At 36.9% G+C, this 22,173-nt stretch overlaps 1 protein-coding gene across 2 annotated transcripts; it reads left to right on the top strand.

The window, feature by feature from the left end:
• The first annotated feature begins 7,388 nt into the window (after positions 1-7,388).
• On the top strand, positions 7,389-14,311 carry LOC126608854 (uncharacterized). 2 transcript variants are annotated; one of them, XM_050276866.1, is made up of 12 exons: positions 7,389-8,158; positions 9,042-9,306; positions 9,799-9,961; positions 10,086-10,364; positions 10,446-10,833; positions 10,927-11,332; positions 11,437-11,618; positions 11,885-12,041; positions 12,212-12,439; positions 12,537-12,887; positions 13,308-13,409; positions 13,832-14,311. In XM_050276866.1, exons 1-12 carry the CDS (start codon positions 7,539-7,541, stop codon positions 14,069-14,071), a joined length of 3,381 nt encoding a protein of 1,126 aa, XP_050132823.1. In that variant the 5' UTR covers positions 7,389-7,538; the 3' UTR covers positions 14,072-14,311. The 2 variants fall into 2 exon arrangements, with proteins under 2 accessions (XP_050132823.1, XP_050132822.1); XM_050276865.1 differs by having other exon boundaries at positions 10,086-10,833.
• The last annotated feature ends 7,862 nt before the right edge of the window (positions 14,312-22,173 follow it).

Below are 22,173 nucleotides of genomic sequence, written 5' to 3' on the forward strand. Positions count from 1 at the left end.
TTGGAAAATTATATATATAGTAATTTATAATTAAATAATATTATTAAATATACAATTCTTATTATTATAGGTTGTTGGATTTGAGATTTAATCTCAACCGTTCATTCATAACTAAAAACTCTCTTCAGTTGCTCTCGAGTTTCGACCTCCCCTTTCGCTCTATCTCTCTTTTTACTCGTCTTCACTCTTCTCCGGCCAAACCCAAAACTCTCTCTCGACTCATCTCCTTCTTAGTCCTCCCACACCACCTAAATCCTTGCCTAAATTGCGACTCCAACACCCACACCAATCACACACTCTAATTTTCTCTCTAAAAAGTCCCAAAATGAACTCAGTCTCGGTCTGAGTCTAGATGTCGTGTTCATGGAGAGGCATCATTTTGAATCGCATCATCAACGATTTCTAAGGTTTGATTTCTACGATTTGAATTATTTTTATGTGGCTGATTTCTAGGGTTTGTGAACATTGGGGTTTCTGCAATTTTGTTTGTTTCTGGAATTGGATTTATGCAATTGGATTTGAATTTGGATTGTTAATTTGAATAACTTGAATTTCTGAGCATGCATGTAAGGGTGGGCAAGGTCTTGTTCACCCCAGTTGAACCCTTACATTGGAACCAGAATAAAAAAGTATCAACGGTTCGGTTCGGTTTGCTTATGTTTAAATTTATTAGTAAAATCAATTGGGTTCCTACTTGTTTACAATTCTAACCAAAATTATATTTATATCTTTTCAAATCTTCTACTTCCTTGTTTTTTGTGCCCCCCAGTACCTAGCTAGACCATGCTATACATACACAAATATGTGCTAGCAAGAAACATAAATCCAAATAATGACTAACAATACTACTTCCTGCAACACTCTTTAATAAAATAAATTCTAATATTGTTAAACCATAACATCAAGCAAAGCACATAGGGAAGAAAACTTATGTTTGGGGTATTATGAGATGGAGGCTACGTGTTGGGATAATGGATGAGGAGAAGAACTGAAGGAAAAAAAAATGAAAAGAGAAGAATTGAAGAAAAATGGGAAAGTGCAGTGGTGCAAAAGAAGAGAGGAAGATATGAGGAAAAAACGATAATGTCAACTTTAAGGGGTTTTGAGAGTTCTGCCAAAATAAAAATAGGAATTGGAACCAATTGGAATGGTTTGGTTCGGCTCTTGAACTTATGTTGACTTTTTTTTGTTAACACGGTTTTACGTTTTATTTTGTCGCGACTCGATTCGGTTTCGTAGTTCCACAATTTTTATGTCACCCCTACATGCATGTCAAATAATCTTGTCGGAGGAGGAAGGAACCAACCTTTTATGTATGGACCTCTCTATGAAAGGAGGAGAACACCCTTGCTTTGTAGTTCATCTATTTCCCGAACAGTATTGAAATACCGAAATTTGTTTGAAATTATGGAATTCGGACATATTGAGGTTCGGTTTCAATTTTCGAAATCATGTCCCATAAAGAATCAATTCGAGATTCAGTATAACGTTTTCAAATAGGATCTCGACCCAAAACACCCCTGGTTCAGAGAGTCAGACAGTTTTATTCCTAAAAATAAGAAAAGGATCGATGACTCCGTGATCATGGTTATTTATCGTATATTGTGCGGTTAGAAATAATTTGAAATTTAAAATTTAAAATTAAATATAAATAGTGTTTGTACCATACTTGACCAATCCTGAAACTACTGAGCACCGGTCAACGTTATACCGTCAAAGACCCAGAAGAGTTTCCCTCCAACCAGGAGGCCAATCATAGCGCGCCACGTGTCGACATCAGAAGCCAATCATAACGCGACACGTGTCAACATCAGAAGCCAATTACAACACGACACGTGTCAATGTCAGAATGGAACTAGAAACTCTCTTCTATAAATAAAGATCATTCTCTCACAATATTTCCTAATGTGATTTGTACTAAATCATTCACTAGTACTCACTAAAGGAGAGCTTGAACCTATGTACTTGTGTAAACCCTTCACAATTAATGAGAACTCCTCTACTCCGTGGACGTAGCCAATCTGGGTGAACTATGTACATCTTGTGTTTGTTTCCCTGTCCCTATCCATTTACTTACTTATCCACACTAGTGACCGGAGTAATCTAGCAAAGGTCACAAACTTAACACTTTTTGTTGTACCAAGGTCCTCGCTGATTTTGTGCATCAACAAATAGTATCTAACAAAAACTGACAGCACGATGTACGATAAACAGCCACGATCATGAAAATGATCTGGTGAGCCCTAAAAGGAATATGTAAATGTCATTTCCTTTTGCCAAGTAGCACAACTTTATTTTTTTTCCCAAAAATTTCATTAATAAAAATCCAATGCGGTTGTCGTTTTAGGCACGTCCTCCAAAAATAGGTTACATATTTAATTCAAGATTTTGCACAACTTGTGAAAGAAAGTCGCGGTGCCACGGCGGAGTGCCCTAAGAGCAAGTCCAGCCTTGCTAATTGCTGGGGGGACGGGCTGCAGGAAAGGGCCCGAGGGCCGATTGGTTCTTCTCCAGCCATGAAGAGCCTGAGTGAGGGTGGGAGCCCGAGGGCCGGGGGGGTGGGCAATTGACAAGCCTGTGGCCCGATGCCCGTGACGTCAGGCCTGGGTCCGGGCATTTTTTTTTATTTTTTTTTGTGTCAGGCGCATGCCCCTCACTCTCGAGTTGGGGCGCATCGCCCGACAGGATTTCAGGCAAGTGGCCCGCGCGCCCAGTTACCGTTGGGAAGCCACGTGGTTTCCCACAGTCCGTTCGATCCCAACGGCTCTTTAATACGAGCCGTCCGATTTGCAACGGTAATAAAAAAAACTGATTTTATATCAACCGTTCGATCTAAGATCAACGGTTGATATTAATCTGCTTTATAAATTAAAAAAAAATGGTTTTAAAATTAAGAAAAGTTACCGTTATGACACGTGGCACAATCTGGAGTATTGGAATTCAAAATTTTTAAAATCCAACGGCAGAGATTAATTATTTGAATAAAAATTTAAAAAGATTGTAAAAAATCTGAAAAAATTGTAAAAAATCTGAAAAAAAATTGTAAAAAATTGTTTTTACTTTTCTATAAATACCACTTCTTCTCCATCTACCTTACACCACAATTTCATATTTTCTCAACTACTTTTAATCAAATTCCTATCTTTCTCTCAAAGTTTCAATCCAATTTTTTTTCCACAAAATGACTACTGATGCATGTACGAATTGGTCGCTTCTTGAAGATGTTGCGTTGTGCACTAGCTGGGTTGAAGTTACTCATAATTCCCTTACGGGTAATGAGATGCAGTTGCAAGAAATGTGGAGTTTAATTCATACCAAATTTCTTGAGCAAATAGGTGGGAAAAGAACCAAAGAATCGATGTCCAGTCGTTGGAAAATCTTTGCCATTCCTTTAGTACGTGGAGAGATGCCTTGACACAAGCTAGTAGTAATGTTCGAAGTGGGGCAAATTATGCAGATGAGGTAAGAATATATTATAATTATTTGTTTGTATTATTTATTTGTTACCTAATAATTTCATTATTATTATTTGTTTGTATTATTTATTTGTTACCTAATAATAATTTCATTATTATTATTTGTTTGTATTATTTATTTGTTACCTAATAATTTCATTATTATTCATTTGTTTGTATTATTTATTTGTTACCTATTCATTTGTTTGTATTATTTATTTGTTACCTAATAATTTCATTATTATTATTTGTTTGTATTATTTATTTGTTACCTAATAATAATTTCATTATTATTATTTGTTTGTATTATTTATTTGTTACCTAGTAATTTCATTATTATTCATTTGTTTGTATTATTTATTTGTTACCTAATAATTTCATTATTATTATTTGTTTGTATTATTTATTTGTTACCTAATAATTTCATTATTATTCATTTGTAGCAACTTCAAGCACAAACATGGTATGCTACCAAAATCAAATCAAGAAACAAATCATTCCACCGGTGGGAATGTTGGAATATTGTTAAAGATTGTCCTAAATTCAAAGTTGTGCCTGTTGTTCCAGAAGTATGCATGAACAGCACCCCTCTACACAACATCTTTGTACACATCACCCCTCCACACTCTACACCCGATCATGGCTCCCATGTTGATGAAGAAGATGGAGAAGAAGTGCCTGAAACGCCCATTCCTGAACAAGCGTCGGGGTCGACCCGTTATCCAATTAGGCCTCTAGGTAAGAAGGCTTCAAAGAGGAAAGGGAGTGCTTCCAAGAATGATTATGGAAAATACATGCAAGAACTTGCTCGTCAAGGTGAATTGGAGTTGGCCCGAGAATTGGCGAAATATGAGGCTGAAAAGGCTAGAGATGAGGCAAAAGTTGCAGCTATTCAATAAGCATTTCAAGCTGAACAGAGAGAAAGAGAGCTACTTAGGCAAGAAATGGAGTTGCTCAGAGAAGAAAGAATTGCACAACGAGATCGTGACATTATGAACACGTGTTTAGAAGGGATGTCTTCAAATTCTAAATATTTTTGGCAGTCGGAGAAAGTGGATGTGGTGCAAAGGAGGCGTGCAAGAGAAGCGAGATCAAGACAAGATGGTCCTAGCATAACAAGACAAGATGATCCTAGCACCACATATTGGTTAAGTGGTGATGAATAGGGTACTTTTGTAATCGGAGCCCATAGTTTTCCAATCACTTTGGGTTGTAATTTATTATTTATGTTGTTTCCATTTTATTGAAGTTAGTACTTTATTTAAAGTGAGAGTACATGTATTTAATTTTGTAATATATTTATCCTAATAATAGAATCTTTATTCATCAAATTGTTCACGTATAATGATGTAATTATAAAACTCACCAATTGGAATTACATAAACACACCAAATAAAATTACATAAACATACGAAATAATAAAAAACTCACTACAAAATACACACCAAATAAAATTACATAAACATACCAAATAATTCACACCAAATAAAATTACATAAACATACGAAATAATAAAAAACTCACTACAAAAAACACAGCAAATAAAATTACATAAACACACCAAATACAAACAAACATACTAAATAAACTTAAGTATCTTCAGCTTGTTTCAATGCCCACTGGTGCTTTATCTAGTCAATTTGCTGATCATTGTGCATAGATGACCTTTGAAGTGCAGTATATCGTTGAATGACCCTTTCATTGTAACGTCCATCCCTTTCTAATGGCTCGTGTTGCACGAGTTCTTTGGTGGCATCATGCGCACAATATATCCGTGTTCTTGAATTGTTCATCGTGTCTGGCTCTGGCTCATATTCATCAACCGCATCATAATCGAACTCATCTTCCACAATCATGTTGTGAAGAATGACGCACGTCATCATGATGGATCGAAGTGACTCTACATCGAACATTCTGGCAGCACCCCTGACGATCGCCCAACGAGCTTGAAGGATACCAAAACAACGCTCCACATCCTTCCTGCACCCCTGTTGATAGCTTGCAAAATGTTTTTCCTTTGCACTTCGCGGATGTGGCACTGTTTTGACAAATGTTTCCCACCGTGGGTAAATGCCGTCAGCTAGGTAGTATGGCCCGTCGTACTTACGTCCGTTGACGACGTACGTGACTTTTGGTGCCTTTCCTTGCAGGACGTCGTTGAACACTGGGGATTGGGCAAGGACGTTGAGATCATTTTGAGCCCCCGGAACCCCGAAAAAGGTGTGCCATATCCATGTATCAAAAAATGCCACTGCCTCCAAAATGATAGATTTTGCTCTTTTTCTGTCCTCATATGCGCCTTGCCATGCACTTGGACAGTTTTTCCACGTCCAGTGCATACAATCGATGCTTCCTATCATCCCAGGAAAACCTCGCATCTCGTCCTTCTTCAGAAGCCTTTACAAGTCCATGCGAGTAGGTTTTCGGAGGTACTCTGCGGTGTACAAATATTCGACTGCTCTGCAAAACCTCATTAGGGCCTCAAGAATGGTTGATTTCCCCATCCTCGTTATCTCATCCACTTGGTCTGCAGATGCTCCATACGCAAGCATCCGCAACGCAGCAGTGATTTTTTGCTCAGGTAAGAGACCCATAACACCACAAGCATCATTCTTTTGCACAAAGTAAGAATCATGGTTGCAAACATCAGTCATGATTCTGTTGAACAAATGTTGTTCCATTCTAAAACGGCGTCTGAAGTACGTATTAGGAAATGCACTGTTATGGACAAAGTAATCGTCCAACAGCTTTTCACCCCGTCGTTGCCTGCTTCTATCAAGGTTTCTTGAACAGTTGGGCCTGCATATCTGAGCAATAGTCTGGATGACTCGACGGGAATGTGAGGCTCTAGCCATTCTTGTTTCGTCATCTCTCCTTCTATGCTCCTCATCCTCTTCCATCTCATTTTCGGCTATCTGAAGGTTGAACATTCCTTCAGATTGGTTAAACAATTCTTCATCTTGCTGATCGATTTCCCACATCATCCTTGATGAAGAAGAAGACATTGTAATGATGGATGGTGAAGAAGAAGCAAAAACTATGAATAATGAGATAGAGATGTTGAGAAAATTGGTGTGAGATTTGTGAGGATGGATGGTGGATTATATGGACGATTTAGAAAAGATTGGATTGTAGATAAGGCCACGTGGTATGCCGTCATTCGTTAAAAATCTGATTGAAATCTATCCTCAAAGATTCTGAAAAGATAATGACACGTGGCACCATCGTATTGGATAAAAATCTTATCGAAATCGATCTCCAATAATTATCTTTTCGGATAATAACATGTGGCGCAATTTTGAACGAGCTAAAATCTGATCGAAATCTATCATAAAAGATTCTCAAAAGATAACGACATGTGGCACGATGACATTGGATAAAAATCTTATCGAAATCCATCGCTAAATAGTTGTTTTTTTTTATAAAATGACACGTGGCGCAATGAGAACGATTTAAAAAATCTTATCCGAAATTACAAATAATTTTATTTTGTATTATTTAAACAAACAAAAAAAAACTAATATTTTATTGCCTATTGCCAAGGGGAGGGCTCCAAGGATGGAGATGCAAATGACAATTACTGTTCATTAATGGCAGTTACTATTCATTAAACGTAGTTACTATTCAAAAGGGTGGATTCAATAGTGGATTGCCAGGGGGGAGGACTCCATGAGTGAAGTTGCTCTAATAAGGTATTCGTTTTAACTCAAATTGAATGCCACTTAGGTTCAATGGTATTTCTTTTCATTCAAAAGTATCAAATTTTAGGTTTAGGTAACGTCAATGATAAATTCGATATCAAATTAAGTTGTTTATTATATCATTTAGCAGCGATGCACTCCATAAAAAAAAAAAAAAAATCAAATTGAAAGTAAAGAAATGAAAGCATCGACCATTTTTCTATGTAACTATATATCAGTGCGACCGATGCAAAGGGCTCCTTTCGCTTCGTGGAAACTAGAGTGAGAAGGATTCATTTCCAAGTTTTCTAGGGTTTTTCTCTCTCTAAATTATTCACCGAAGGAGCGGTCCGTCTACTTCCCCGCTCCTCTTTCGATTTTCCCTCTCATTTCTTTTCCTCCAATGCCATTATTCCTATATTTTCTCGCCTCCCAAACATATCTCTCAGCCTGCCCGCTTCAGAAATTCGGGTTTTTTTTCCCCGGATTCCGGCTCCAATTTTCAATGCAAGTCCCCAATTCTGACGAAGCTGCCCCCGAAGGCACTAAGGTACCTGAGCAATCAGAAGCTGAAGCCTCCAATCCGACTGTGGAAGATGAAGACTGCGGTGCCGCTGCCGACGGCGACGACGACCCTAGGGTTGTCGACATATCCGGCAAAAGCTTGGACTTTTCGATTAGGGAGAATTCTGAGGATGCCGGGGCTTTGTATTTGTACAAAAACGTGTTTAATTTATTGCCCAAGTCGATTGGCTCTCACAAGCGGTTGAGGACGCTGAAGTTCTTTGGGAATGAGATTAATTTATTTTCGCCTTCAGCGGCAATGGAGTTTGAGAGCTTGGAATGCTTGCAAGTGAGGATGTCGTCGCCGGAGTTTGGTGGGTTGCCGTTGGATAAATTGAGTGGCTTGAAGGAGCTTGAGCTTTCCAAAGTGCTGACGAGGCCTTCGGGGTTTCAGATATTGAGCGAGATTGCTCGGCTCAAGTGCCTCACCAAGCTCTCTGTTTGTCACTTCTCCATAAGGTAAAGCTTTTTTTCTGCTCAAATACAACGCTGATTGCTGTGTTTTTCATTTGAGTGCTTTCGATTCGAGTTTTTATGTAGTGAAGTAGACTGCATGGGCAATGAGATTGTTCATATGTTATCAAAGGTTTTCTTTGGAGCTGTTTTGACTAGTAAAAGATGAACCCACATAAAAGAACTCTTAAATGGTTTCAGTATATGTGTGTTTTGGCTAGTGAGTGAGCTTGAATGTGTTCGGAAGGAGTGAAGGTCGAGTTGCAAGGATCATAGGCTAGATGATGTAGTAGGATGACTTCATTAGTTACTTGGGTTTTTACCCCTAGACGTTTCGTGATTCTCTCTCTTAAGAGATAATATAAAGTTTTTAACTTTGTATGTGATCGATGTTTCACCATTCTGATGGTTATACAATTCCGTTTCTGCAAACTCTCTGATATGCAACTGTTAACAAACACTCAGAAAAGTAACATAAAGAAGAGAAATCATAATTAATGGGATTGTAAAGTTAGACCTTTGTATTGGTGAAAGATATAATATTAATATGTATTAGAGGTGTTTCTATGCAAGTTTAATGTACTGGTAACATGATGTCTTCAAGAACATTTTCTTATTCAATAATCGACCTTTCTGATAAAACACTGATGGGAGTTTTGTTTGTCGTCTGGAACTTAAGGATCTGGTAATCTTCTTGTTAATTATCGCTATTTGGTTAGCTATTGAGTGAAATTCGGGTTTTTATTATTGTAATAACCATTAAAATGGTTGGCTATGTTCGTGTATTTTAGGCATCTAGTAAATCATAAAGAATGGTTTTATTTATTTTTTTCGTGGAAAAAATAGTTACCTACTTTAACTTGTCCATTTTATGGTGTGTTTACTGCAGATACCTCCCTCCAGAAATTGGCTGCTTAATCACTTTGGAATATCTAGATCTTTCATTCAACAAGATGAAGAATTTGCCTGCTGAAATCAGTAATTTAAATGCCTTGATATCGTTAAAAGTTGCTAATAATAAATTGGTGGAATTACCTTCGACTTTGTCCTCTTTGCAAAGGTTGGAGATCATGGACCTGTCAAATAATAGGTTGACATCACTAGGGTCTCTTGAACTTGACTTGATGCACAACCTCCAGATTTTAAATCTTCAGGTAGTTACATACTACCACAAACTAGGATTATTATAGTCAAGTATTCCTTTTCAGGGTTTGTATTCTTCTATCTGTTATTTACAGTGATGACATTCCAACACTTAATTCATTGGATCAAGATTTTATTTTATTCCCATACTATCCGTTATAACTTGCTGAAAATCATATTCTGCTGCTACTCTCTTCATGATGGCTGTGTGCTTATTCTTTTTGTGCTGAACCACTTAAAACCTTAACATAAACTTTAAAGTTTTAGGCGATCATGTTTCTTACAACCATGGTGCATATGCTTTTTTAATTCATTTTGTTTCTACTTCTGCAACCAGTGTTTAAGTTCACTTGCAAAGCCATGGTTTATTAATGGGGTTTCTTTTATTTTTGAATTGTATTATGTATGGTCTTAACTTTCTTTTAGAGTAATTGTTATTTAGTTGTTTTTTAATATGATATGTAAACCTAACGTGGTTTGTTTCGTGATCTTCTATGGTTCAGTACAACACGCTTCTCAATTTCTGTCAAATACCCTCATGGATATGTTGCAATTTGGAAGGAAGTGGGAAGGACACACACAGTGATGATGTTACCATTTCCCCTGTTGAAATGGATGTATATGAAACCCCCCTTCAGAAAAATAATGAAAGCCATTTTCGTAGGGGTAAGGCTGTGGAATTACATATGTACTTTATTTAGGTTTCAGTTTTAGGTAGTCAACGCTCTCTCCTTGATTCTCTCTATTATATATATTAGTATGTGATATCATACTGTTAATGTGTTTACAGGCTTTCATCATAACTCAGCAAGTCTAATTTTCACGCATTCATCAACCAGTAGGTGCTGTGCAACTCGGAGGTCAGGTAGGTGGAGGAAGCAAGGGTATAGGTTGCAGCTGAGAACTCGTCAAGAACGCTTAAACAACAGCAGGAAGTTGAAAGGTCTTGATCTTTCCAATCAGTTACACGTGAAGGAAGATGGAGAATGCAAACCAGGCAACCCTGATCTTCTTGCTTCTGAATCTTATCTTGAAGGTGCATCAGACATTATCAATCTGCATGATGATGGTGAGAAAGATTTACAATCTAGGGAAGTGCGAAGTGAAAATGTTGTGTGCTATGATATGAATTCGAAGGAGCATTTTGTAGGAAATTCCTCATCAGTGAGTCCAGACTCTAGTGCAGTAGATGAAAGTGATGAAAAGGATTGTTGTGAGTTTGGTGCATTGTTGGCCCCCAATCAACGGGTTTATGGTGAGGATTATGAAGGTTCATCTTCAGATACATCAAAAAGTATTTGTCAACCCAAAAGGCACCTTGATGGCCACCTTGATAATCCAAGACGGCCCAAACATCCTAGATACAGTCCTAATAGTTCAAACTTGTCTCGGAAATATAATGACATCTCGGTTTGCAGCACTGAGGACCATCTTTCAGATGGCTTTTATGATGCAGGGCGTGACAGGCCATTCATGCCACTAGAACTTTATGATGAAAAGTTCCGTCTTGACTCACGTGAAGTCATTCTTGTGGACAGGTTATTATTTATGCAAGTCGTTTATGTTGACACGTATTTGCTGTCCTCTTGGTTTTCTACTGATAATGGTCGTATCGTTTAATTTATCTCCAGGCAATGGGATAAAGAGTTGGATGTAATTTTACGTTCTGCCCAAGAATTGGTGAATCGTTTAAATACAGATGGAAATAAGGCTGATATGCTGCAGATTGCATCATTGCTTGCTCTGTTTGTATCAGATCACTTTGGGGGGAGTGATAGGAGTGCTCTTGTTGAATGGTCACGAAAAGCTAATCCTCTTTCAGACTACAAAAAGCCTTTTGTTTGCACCTGCCCAACTGGAAACAAGGGCTTTATTAGTTTGCCCACTAAACCAGTTGTAAGGAATGTTGAAGATATCGTTTTTTCTGATGTCTCTGAGAAATCTCTTCATTCTATCAAAGCACGACGAAATTCCATTGTAGTTCCCATTGGAACCTTGCAGTTTGGTGTGTGTCGGCATAGAGCATTGCTATTGAAGGTTATTCTTGTATTAAATTTATCATTTATTATTTGCACCGATGTCTATTATTTGCAATAGGTTTTAATTTGGTATTCTAATCTGATGAAACTTTATTTCTGTAGTATCTTTGTGATTGGGTGGAGCCTCGAGTACCTTGTGAGCTTATTAGGGGTTATTTGGATTTCATGCCACATGCGTGGAATAATGTATTAATCAAGAGAGGTGCCAAAGAGATTCGAATGTTAGTTGATGCATGTCGTCCATGTGATATAAGAGCGGAGACGGATCCTGAATATTATTGCAGGTCAGTATATAGTGTAAATGATCTTGGTAATTCTTCACTATTGAAGATGTTCTGATTACAGTAAAATGTTTTTTTTAGAGCTTATTCATGTTCTGGGTCACTGTATTTGCAATGCCAAACGAATTTTGCCTGCTTGGGTGGTAAACATATGGTGATTTTTTCAAATATAAATTTTATTACATACCAAAAACATGGCATAATATGTTTATTTTTTAGAGGATATTTATTGCCGAGACTTTGTGTGTAATTTCAATTTGTGATGGCAGGTATATTCCTCTCAGTCGGACCAAAGTTTATCTTCCAATTCGAAACAGCCCTGCTCCTACCTCCTTCCCTTCTATGCCCTCTTGTGATGAAACTCTGAAAAACTCTGTTACTTCTCTCGTCCGGCGCAAATATGGATCAAATGAGGCAGCAGGAAAGGTGTGTTTCTTGAACTTTAATCCGTTGCCTGGCTGGAATACTTTGGAGCTATTTTCAGGTCTTAAGTAGTTGGCTGTGCTGGCAATTATTTGATAGGTCTGAAAATTCCTAGGCTTGTTACTACAATTAATGATCTAAATCTTGCTTTTGTTTGCTTATGGATGCTGCAGATGCGTACTTCTGTGGTATATGGAACTCCAACGGATGAAATTAGGAACTTTGACTACAACTGCTTAGGGGAAATAAGGATTTTAGGTGCTTTGAAACACCCTTGCATAGTGGAAATGTATGGACATCAGATATCTTCCGAGTGGGTTCCTCCAGGAGATGGTAGTCGTGAGCATCGTATATTGCAGTCTATAATTTGGATGGAGGACATAAAAGGGGGTTCCTTACAGGTGAATTTAACTGCAGATTGTAAAGTTTCAGGTTTCATTTTTGCTAGGGTCGATTTGTATTTTTTTTAATAATATTTTCATCCCCATCATCTGACAGAATTATATAGAAAAGTTATCAAAAGCTGGTGAGAAGCATCTCCCAGTGGAGTTAGCTTTGCGCATTGCTAAAAATGTTGCATGTGCACTGGTGGAGCTGCATTCAAAGCACATTATTCACCGGGACATAAAAAGTGCAAACATATTGATTGATCTGGATAGAAAGAGAGCTGATGGAACACCTGTTGTGAAGCTCTGTGATTTTGATAGGGCGATTCCCCTTCGATCTTACTTGCATACATGCTGCATTGCCCACGTTGGAATACCTCCTGCTAATGTTTGTGCTGGAACACCTCGCTGGATGGCCCCAGAGGTTTTGCGAGCAGTGCATGAACAAAATATTTATGGATTGGTAAGTTCCTCCTCTGGTCAGTTTGTCACATATCTCTAAAAATTGATTTATTCTCTGATCTATATGTCTTTTACATCTGTTTGGTAGTGAACTATTTGTGTACAAAATGATATAGATATGCATTGAAGTGCTCATTTACCGTGTTCATGAAGTTATAGACAAGTTTTCTTTTGAACTATGTTAGAATAGGATCTAGTTAGTATAATCGAGCATATCTTTTGTTGACAAACAACTGTATTAAAGCTAGGACAACCACAATAGCACTGCATGAAATCAATCTATCTAAAAAAAAAGTTCCCATTGGTGTATGTATGAGATGGTTCGAACTGGTCCAACACCAATATTGTAGCTTTTTTCTATCTTTAATTTGTGTCACTTTGCTTTTTTGTGTTGTTAAGTTTGTTTCCCTTTTGGTAACAGGAAATTGATATCTGGTCATTTGGGTGCTTGCTGTTGGAAATGTTGACTTTGCAAATTCCGTACTTCGGAGTACCTGACTTGGAGATTCATGAACTTCTGACGGTACTACTACTCCTCTTGTTCTATCTTTATTTTATGGACAATTTTGTATGGATTGTTAGAGAATGTGTAATATGAATGAGTAGTGGGATTTATTTGTAAGATTTTGAGGTCTCCATACTTATGTTGATTTGAATTCGTACATGCTGCTGCATACGTGGAATACATCAGTAGTTGTTGTTTGTTGAACCAGATTTCTATTCTTGACAGTGAAGTGAGAAAGTGAATATGTTTTTCTCATATGATATCGCTTGATTATTCCACAGCCAAAGTTGGCTTGGCATTAAGACTCAATCAAGCATGTAGACTGTCGAGAGTGTTAGCTAATTTTTTTAGGTTGCCCCTGTTTATCTTTTAATGAAATTGTACATTGAATGTTTTGTTACCTCTGAAGTAATCTGCTGCTTCTTGTTTGTTGCGCGCAGAAGGGAAAACGACCAAATTTAACAGATGACTTGGAGGCGTTTCGGTCGTTGAATGAGCCAGTAATGACTCAAGCAGGCGCAGAACTTGATGGAACAGAGGCTGACTTCGACACACTGAGATTTCTTGTTGACTTGTTTTACCAATGTACGGAGGAGAATCCGGAGAATCGTCCTACGGCTGACAACCTCCACGAATTGATACTGGAGCACAGCAAAACTCATACAAACTCCGAAACTTAGAAATCCTAGATTGAACTTTTGAGTAATCATAATTTTATGTCCCAATGATGTATTCCTAAGTAATTTTATTTCTTTTGGGCCTGAAGTGTTTGGGAATGCCCTGGAATCATTGTAGTCGGTTGTATGAGTAGGGTTTGTAATTTTCTTGGTAGCTATAACTGCGATTTACGACGAACAGGGACTCAAAAAAGCCTCCAAATTATTATTCTATATATTAGGAGTTTGGTGTTTGGCTGCCCATGTTTACTGGTTAGAAATTTAGTTGTTCAGGGTTATCTGCAACTAGTTAGCAACTTAACACTAGGTTCTCAACATGTACGGTACCAGAGAGCGTTTGTTGGTGCTCCATGTGGTGATTTGGAGCCTGTTTTGGAAAAGGGATGTGATATCCACTCTTTTTTACTTCTCTCGTACCCTTTTAATTTTCGGTCGTCGGATCGGATGAATTGAAGAAAATCAAATGACAAAAATTAACAAAGGGTGTGAGATAAGTAAAATTGGGTGTGTGGATAGCACATTCTTTAGAAAAAGCACTTGTCATTTATGCTCGTGAGAAGTCTACCAAATATTTTATTAGAAATTCATAATTCTTGTTGAAAAAGCACTTTTAAAAGCTCCCTTCAAAATCACTTCTGAGGGGAAGCACTTTTCCAAGAGTGATTGTCAGAGGGTCCTCTTAGAATGATGAATCACACTTAGGGGTGGGCACGGGCCGGGTCGGGCCCAAATTTGGAGGAATGGAACTTGACCCGTTTTAAATTGCAACGGGCCGGGCTAGGCCGAGTAACGGAATTTCTGAAATTGGAACTGAACTTAACCTGGGCCGTTTGAAATGGGCCGGGTCCACGGGTCCAATAACATTTTTTTCAAGAACATATTTGAGTTTACAATTTTTTTATTAGAACAGGCTTGGTCCATTTGAAGACAACAACTTCATTCAATCAGTTTTCCCGTTTTATCATCCAACAACATTTAAAGTGTAAAATATGCAGACAACCATTCCCAATCATCAAATTATAACTGCAAATCATAAAGCGTAGCAATTTAAAGCATATGGAATTTGGTAAGAAAACTAATGAACATGAATAAGTTCAATATTAGTCTATTTCGCCCTACAAGTCCAGCAAGATCCTTTATAGAATGATTTTCCAAAGCAAAACTAAAATCAAAACCCAAGCAAAACCAATTAAATCCATAAAATTTAGAAATTACATCCCCAAATTCAGTAACCCAAAAATTTCAAAAATCCTAATTCAAAAGTCCTAAATCCCTAAATTTAGAAACCCAGATAATTCAAAAATCCTAATTTAGAAATTACCTTAATGTGAGAGAAGATGATATGATATTTTGAATCACAGGATGATGGTGGTGATCTCGACAGTGGTGACAGGTGGTCGTGTTTGGGAGGAGACCATGGTGATGGTGCTGTTCAAGAGAAGACTCGACTCGAGTGGGAAAGGGAGAGTGACAACTATGATCTGGGAGCAGATGGTGTAGGGGAAGCACCGATGTACACCGTCGTGGCTTCAACGAGAGGAATAACGAACAGTGGAGGAGGCGCTGAGGAAGCGGTGGGAGGCGAAGTGATGGCAAAACGGCCTGCGGGGAAAAGAAACCAAGGTTCTAGAGACGACGGAGGTGGTGGAGGAGGAGAAAAATCAAGCCTTAGAATATATGAGGAGGCAACTTGGAAGTTGAGAGAGGATGGCTCCTGGAAAAATATACTTCCAGGCTTCGAGAGAGAAGGCGAGAGTCAGTGACAGAGAGGTGGAAATAAGATATGTGGTAGAAATTAATGGTGGAGATTTAATCTCCATATAATGGATGGTGGAAACAGTCCTACTTAGGTACCTGTTTTTTCAGAAATTTGGACCCACCCCGCCCCGCCAATTACATGGACCCGTCCCGTTTTGAGTTTACAAAACTTGGACCTGCCCCGAATCAGTTATACCCCCTACCTCGCGGGTCTTAGACCTGTTTGTTCACCCCTAATCACACTCCCAAACTGGCCCGAAGCTTTGTGGGAAAGCATCCAAAAGCGTTTTTAGTTTTCAAAACAACAAAGATGCAAGGAAAAGAAGGGGAGACATAAAACCTAACCCCTCTAAAGCCGAACCTAAAGGTCTAAACCTACAAAATAGAACAAGGAACATCACAAGGTTAAGAAAAAAAATAAAACAAGAATGTTAGACAAACATGTATGCCGAGACACACATTAATTTGAGAAGTGGAAACCAAGAAAGCCAACATAGTATGGAAAAAAAGTGGCATGAAGCGCAATCGGAGGGGAATCATGTTATACCAAAGTTGGAGAAGACAAGCCCACGTTAGCAAAATTGTCTGCAACTACATTTCCTTCGCGATATATGTGAGAGGCATAGAAAGTCATCTTTTATGTCCACATTACCACCAATTGCCTTTTTATCCATAAAATTGAACCCTTCTGAAACTAGGCCAATGAAATCAGAAATACGTCAACCCTTAAAAAATGCCAATTGATGCGAAGAAATTATGCGAGTGGCAATAGAGCCATGTCAATCAGCGAGAATCTTGGGAATAATTTTGAATAGAAAGTTAGCAAGAGCAATTGGCCGAAACTGAGCAATGGTGGTAGCCCCTTCTACTTTAGGGATAAGGACTGCAAAGTTGCAATTAGCATTTGGATAAAGTCAGCCTGCTTAAAAAAACTTGTACGAATGCAATAACATCTAAGTCAACAATATCCCAGCATGATTGATAGAAATAACCTAGAAAGCCATAAGGTATCCTATATTGCCAATATAGAGCATGATTTTTTGCTGAGATTATTATGGACTAGTTAGTAGTTGTACCAAAAACCAATTCATGGACATGATTGTCAATTGAACTGACCTCAATCCATATCTAGCTACCACCAATACCACTGGATGAATAAACTTACCAACCAGAAATACATGTTATGACGTCTTGATTATGTACTTGTAACTAGACTTGGCAGTTTTTGACACGACACGAAAACGACACGAAAATAACGGGTTTCGGGTCAACACGATAACTTATCGGGTCACTATCGGGTGACCCGTTAAGAACCCGTTAATAACGGGTTCTTAACAGGTATACACGCGGGTAACACGTGGGTAACCCGTTTCGGCCCGTTAAGAAAAAAAATTATTTTAATAATTTTAAAGTTTAATTACTAAAAGATTTATTATAAAATACAATAGTCATATTAATATATACAATATATTCTATATTAAATATATAGTTTTGTATTATTGTTCTATATAAATTATAAAAAAATAAAAAAAAGTTTTAGTCATTATTTATTTTTATTATGAGAGTTCCTTATTATCATTACTAGGATAAATTTTACATAACATATTCTTGTCCAAAATTAAAATATACTAGTATAGTATTTGTATATGCAAGAACTAAGAAGATATACATACAAGTATGAAAAATGTGAAAGAATATATAAACACTCGTGATTTATCATTATTCCTTCACGAATAGATAATTGTTACACTTATATTATCGTTTAGATTTTTAAAATCCTTCAAACCCTCATGAATAATGTTTTTTATTTGAGAGCAAAATTAATAAAATTAATAATAATTATTGTAGAAGTGTAAAAAATGTAAAAAAATATATATACAATCACTCATATATAAAAAATGTAAATACTTTAAATTAAAGATCAAATTTATTCATTACATTCTTATAGGGTCGAGGAGTGTATATGTACAAAATCATCAAAAGCGGAGCTAAAATAACCGTTAAATTGTGATTTTTCGTTTATAACCGTCGAAAACTTTTGTTCTGTTACGTAATCTCTGAATGTTTGTTTTTTACAATTTTTTACTTTTGCAATCTCGGAATGTGTACAAATAAGTTTGACGGTTGGATCGTTGAAAAAAGTTTCGTAGAATGCATATTGCATCAAAACGGTAGATTAAACAAACACTTAGAGTTAATATTATACTTCTATTAAGTATAAAATAAGTTTTTGTGGTATCCACTAGTGTAAATACTTTAAATTAAAGATCAAATTTATTTATTACATTCTTATAGGGTCGAGGAGTGTATCTGTAAAGAATCATCAAAATCGGAGTCAAAATAACCGTTAAATTGTGATTTTTCGTTTATAACCGTTGATAACTTTTGTTCCGTTACGTAATCTCTGAATGTTTGTTTTTTACGATTTTTTACGTATGCAATCTTGGAATGTGTACAAATAAGTTTGACGGTTGGATCGTTAAAAAAAGTTTCGTAGAATGCATATTGCGTCAAAATAGTAGATTAAACAAACACTTAAAGTTAATATTATACTTCTATTAAGTATAAAAAAAGATTTTGTGGTATCCATTAGTGTAAATACTTTAAATTAAAGATCAAATTTATTCATTACATTCTTATAGGGTCGAGGAGTGAATCTGTAAAAAATCATCAAAATCGGAGCTAAAATAACCGTTAAATTGTGATTTTTCGTTTATAACCGTCGAAAACTTTTATTCCGTTACGTAATCTCTGAATGTTTGTTTTTTACGATTTTTTATGTATGCGATCTCGGAATGTGTACAAATAAGTTTGATGGTTGGATCTTGAAAAAGGTTTCGTAGAATGCATATTGCGTCAAAACAGTAGATTAAACAAACACTTAGAGTTAATATTATACTTCTATTAAGTATAAAATAAGTTTTTGTGGTATCTACTAGTGTAAATACTTTAAATTAAAGATCAAATTTATTCATTACATTCTTATAGGGTCGAGGAGTGTATCTGTTAAAAATCATCAAAATCGAAGCTAAAATAACCGTTAAATTGTGATTTTTCGTTTTATAACCGTCGAAAACTTTTGTTCCGTTACGTAATCTCTGAATGTTTGTTTTTTACGATTTTTTATGTATGCGATCTCGGAATGTGTACAAATAAGTTTGATGGTTGGATCTTGAAAAAGGTTTCGTAGAATGCATATTGCGTCAAAACAGTAGATTAAACAAACACTTAGAGTTAATATTATACTTCTATTAAGTATAAAATAAGTTTTTGTGGTATCTACTAGTGTAAATACTTTAAATTAAAGATCAAATTTATTCATTACATTCTTATAGGGTCGAGGAGTGTATCTGTAAAAAATCATCAAAATCGAAGCTAAAATAACCGTTAAATTGTGATTTTTCGTTTATAACCGTCGAAAACTTTTGTTCCGTTACGTAATCTCTGAATGTTTGTTTTTTACGATTTTTTATGTATGCGATCTCGGAATGTGTACAAATAAGTTTGACGGTTGGATCGTTGAAAAAAGTTTCGTAGAATGCATAATGCGTCAAAACAGTAGATTAAACAAACACTTAGAGTTAATATTATACTTCTATTAAGTATAAAATAAGTTTTTGTGGTATCTACTAGTGTAAATACTTTAAATTAAAGATCAAATTTATTCATTACATTCTTATAGGGTTGAGGAGTGTATCTATAAAAAATCATCAAAATCGGAGCTAAAATAACCGTTAAATTGTGATTTTTCGTTTATAACCGTCGAAAACTTTTGTTCCGTTATGTAATATCTGAATGTTTTTTTTTTACAATTTTTTATGTATGCGATCTCGGAATGTGTACAACTAAGTTTGATGGTTGGATCGTTGAAAAAAGTTTCGTAGAATGCATATTGCGTCAAAACAATAGATTAAACAAACACTTAAAGTTAATATTATGCTTCTATTAAGTATAAAATAAGTTTTTGTGGTATCTACTAGTGTAAATACTTTAAATTAAAGATCAAATTTATTCATTACATTCTTATAGGGTCGAGGAGTGTATCTTTAAAAAAATCATCAAAATCGGAGCTAAAATAACCGTTAAATTGTGATTTTTCGTTTATAACCGTCGATAACTTTTGTTCCGTTACGTAATATTTGAATGTTTGTTTTTTTACAATTTTTTACGTATGCAATCTTGGAATGTGTAAAAATAAGTTTGACGGTTGGATCGTTGAAAAAAGCTTGTCATTACGAGTGTTTATATATTTTTTCTATATTTTTTTACACTTCTACATTAATTAAAAAACTATTAAAGACTTTAGGTAAGCGAAAATATACTTAAAACAAAATTGCGTTTTTATGTTTTGGATGTGATAATATGGAATGTATATACTTATTTAGTATTATGTTTTTCATTTGATTATTTATTGGTTTAAAATATATTTTCCTTAACGAGTAACGGGTCGGGTCATATTACCTGTTAATATTATCGGGTCGATTTCGGGTCGGGTCATTTTACCCGTTTATTTTAACGGGTGTTACACGACACGACCCGTTAAGATATCGGGTATGACACGAAAACGACACGAACACGGAAAACATGACACGAATGCCCGGTCTACTTGTAACGTCTGATGAAGGGCCAGCAGCCTTGAGGTACCACAGATACATCAACTCGAATTTCGCATCGCTTAATGCTTCATGTGGGAGTTATTGCTATGCAATTTCGCATTATGTAGCGGTAGTGCATGGGGCCCAAAGAGATTGAAGGCTTTGATTACGGAACAAAAGGACATTTTTGTAATTTCACTAAGTTTGGGATATTTATTTTTAAAATTATTTTTGGGTCTTAATGTGTGTGCCCGTGAGGCCCACTTGCCTTGGTGTTGTCCCCCATTTGGCCAACTCTCCTCTTCTTCTCTCCCCTTTACCGTGACTCATCTTTCTCTCTCTCAGCTCATTCTTTCTTTCCCTCCACACAACTCTCGGACCTCCCTCTTATCCCTCTTTTCCGAGGCACCAAACCCCCCAACCCAGACACTTGGCGATGACAACACCACTACCACCACCCTCAAGCCCTCCCCATCTCGACCCTGGATCACTAAGACTCATTCTCTACCTTCCCCTCACGGAACAGTGTCACTTGCACTGTTCAAATTGAACTCTGACGAGCTCCAACGTAGTTCATGGTATCTCTGACCATGGCAAGCTCCTAGAACCCCTTTGATCATGTTTAGGAATGAGTTTGAGACATTTCTGAGTAGTTTTGTGGTTTTTGGACGAAGAACACCTCGGGAAGATTTTCCCTAGCTTCCGGGGAGATTGCTGTACCTTGCAGACCGTTTTCTGGCCAACTCTAGCCACCTCTCGACCTCTCATTGGTAAGAATCTTTTCCTTGTTCTTTGGGCTTCATTTTGATATATTGCATGACTTGTTTTAGTTAGGTTTGGGGGTTGAACGGAGCTTGGAAAGCTCTGGCTTCCTTCTCAGTCGAGCTCGACCAACCCGGCCTGAAAACGAGTCAAAACCCGATCCACCATCTTAGACCGGCCCAACAAGTTGGGCCACTGAATTCGGCCTAATTGGTCAGCCCAAATACCTTAGGTCCACCTTTATAACCCAGCCCAGTTATAAGTCTAAACCTAATTGAGAATCAATCCACTAACCCAAGCTCAACCCATTGACCCAGATCCAAACCCAAGTTGAAGCCCGGCCCAACTTTGAGGCCCGATCCCAGAACCCAGGTCTTGGCCTGCGCGTAGAGCAGTGGCGTTGACGACTTTTCCGGTGACCCAAAATGGCGCATGGCGGTGCGTGGGGGTACCCGAGGATCCCCTTTATATTTTTCGACATCCTGAATCCGTTTATGACGTCCGTTTTTTGAAATTCAATCATTATGGTAGAGTTGTATTAATTGTACCCTTTATGTGCTTATGTACGTTTGTTAGTGGTGTTTCCATCCACCCTTGTTTGCATGGCTCTTCACCAACGGTGTAAGGTGAGTGGACCCCTTAAAAATGCATATTTTACTATTAGAAATGCATACATGAAAAACATGATTTATTGGTTACGTTTTATGAAACGTTTATGAGTAAATTGGTTTCATGCTTTATGAATTATCATGCTTTATCGACTTTACATTTCTTGTGGTATATATGATTGATGACTATATAAATACTTGTGAACGTGGTTTTGCGATATGACGTTTTAGCTATTGAACTCCTATATATATATATATATATATATATATATATATTAGAAATATTATGTTAATGCTTTTATGTACTTACGTAGTGACTATTTAAATGATCTACCTAAAGGCGAATGTCCTGCCTATGGGCGAATGTTTTGCCTATGGACGA

This window comes from Malus sylvestris, chromosome 16 (genome assembly GCF_916048215.2).
Source record: "Malus sylvestris chromosome 16, drMalSylv7.2, whole genome shotgun sequence".
NCBI classification, from domain to species: Eukaryota; Viridiplantae; Streptophyta; class Magnoliopsida; order Rosales; family Rosaceae; genus Malus; species Malus sylvestris.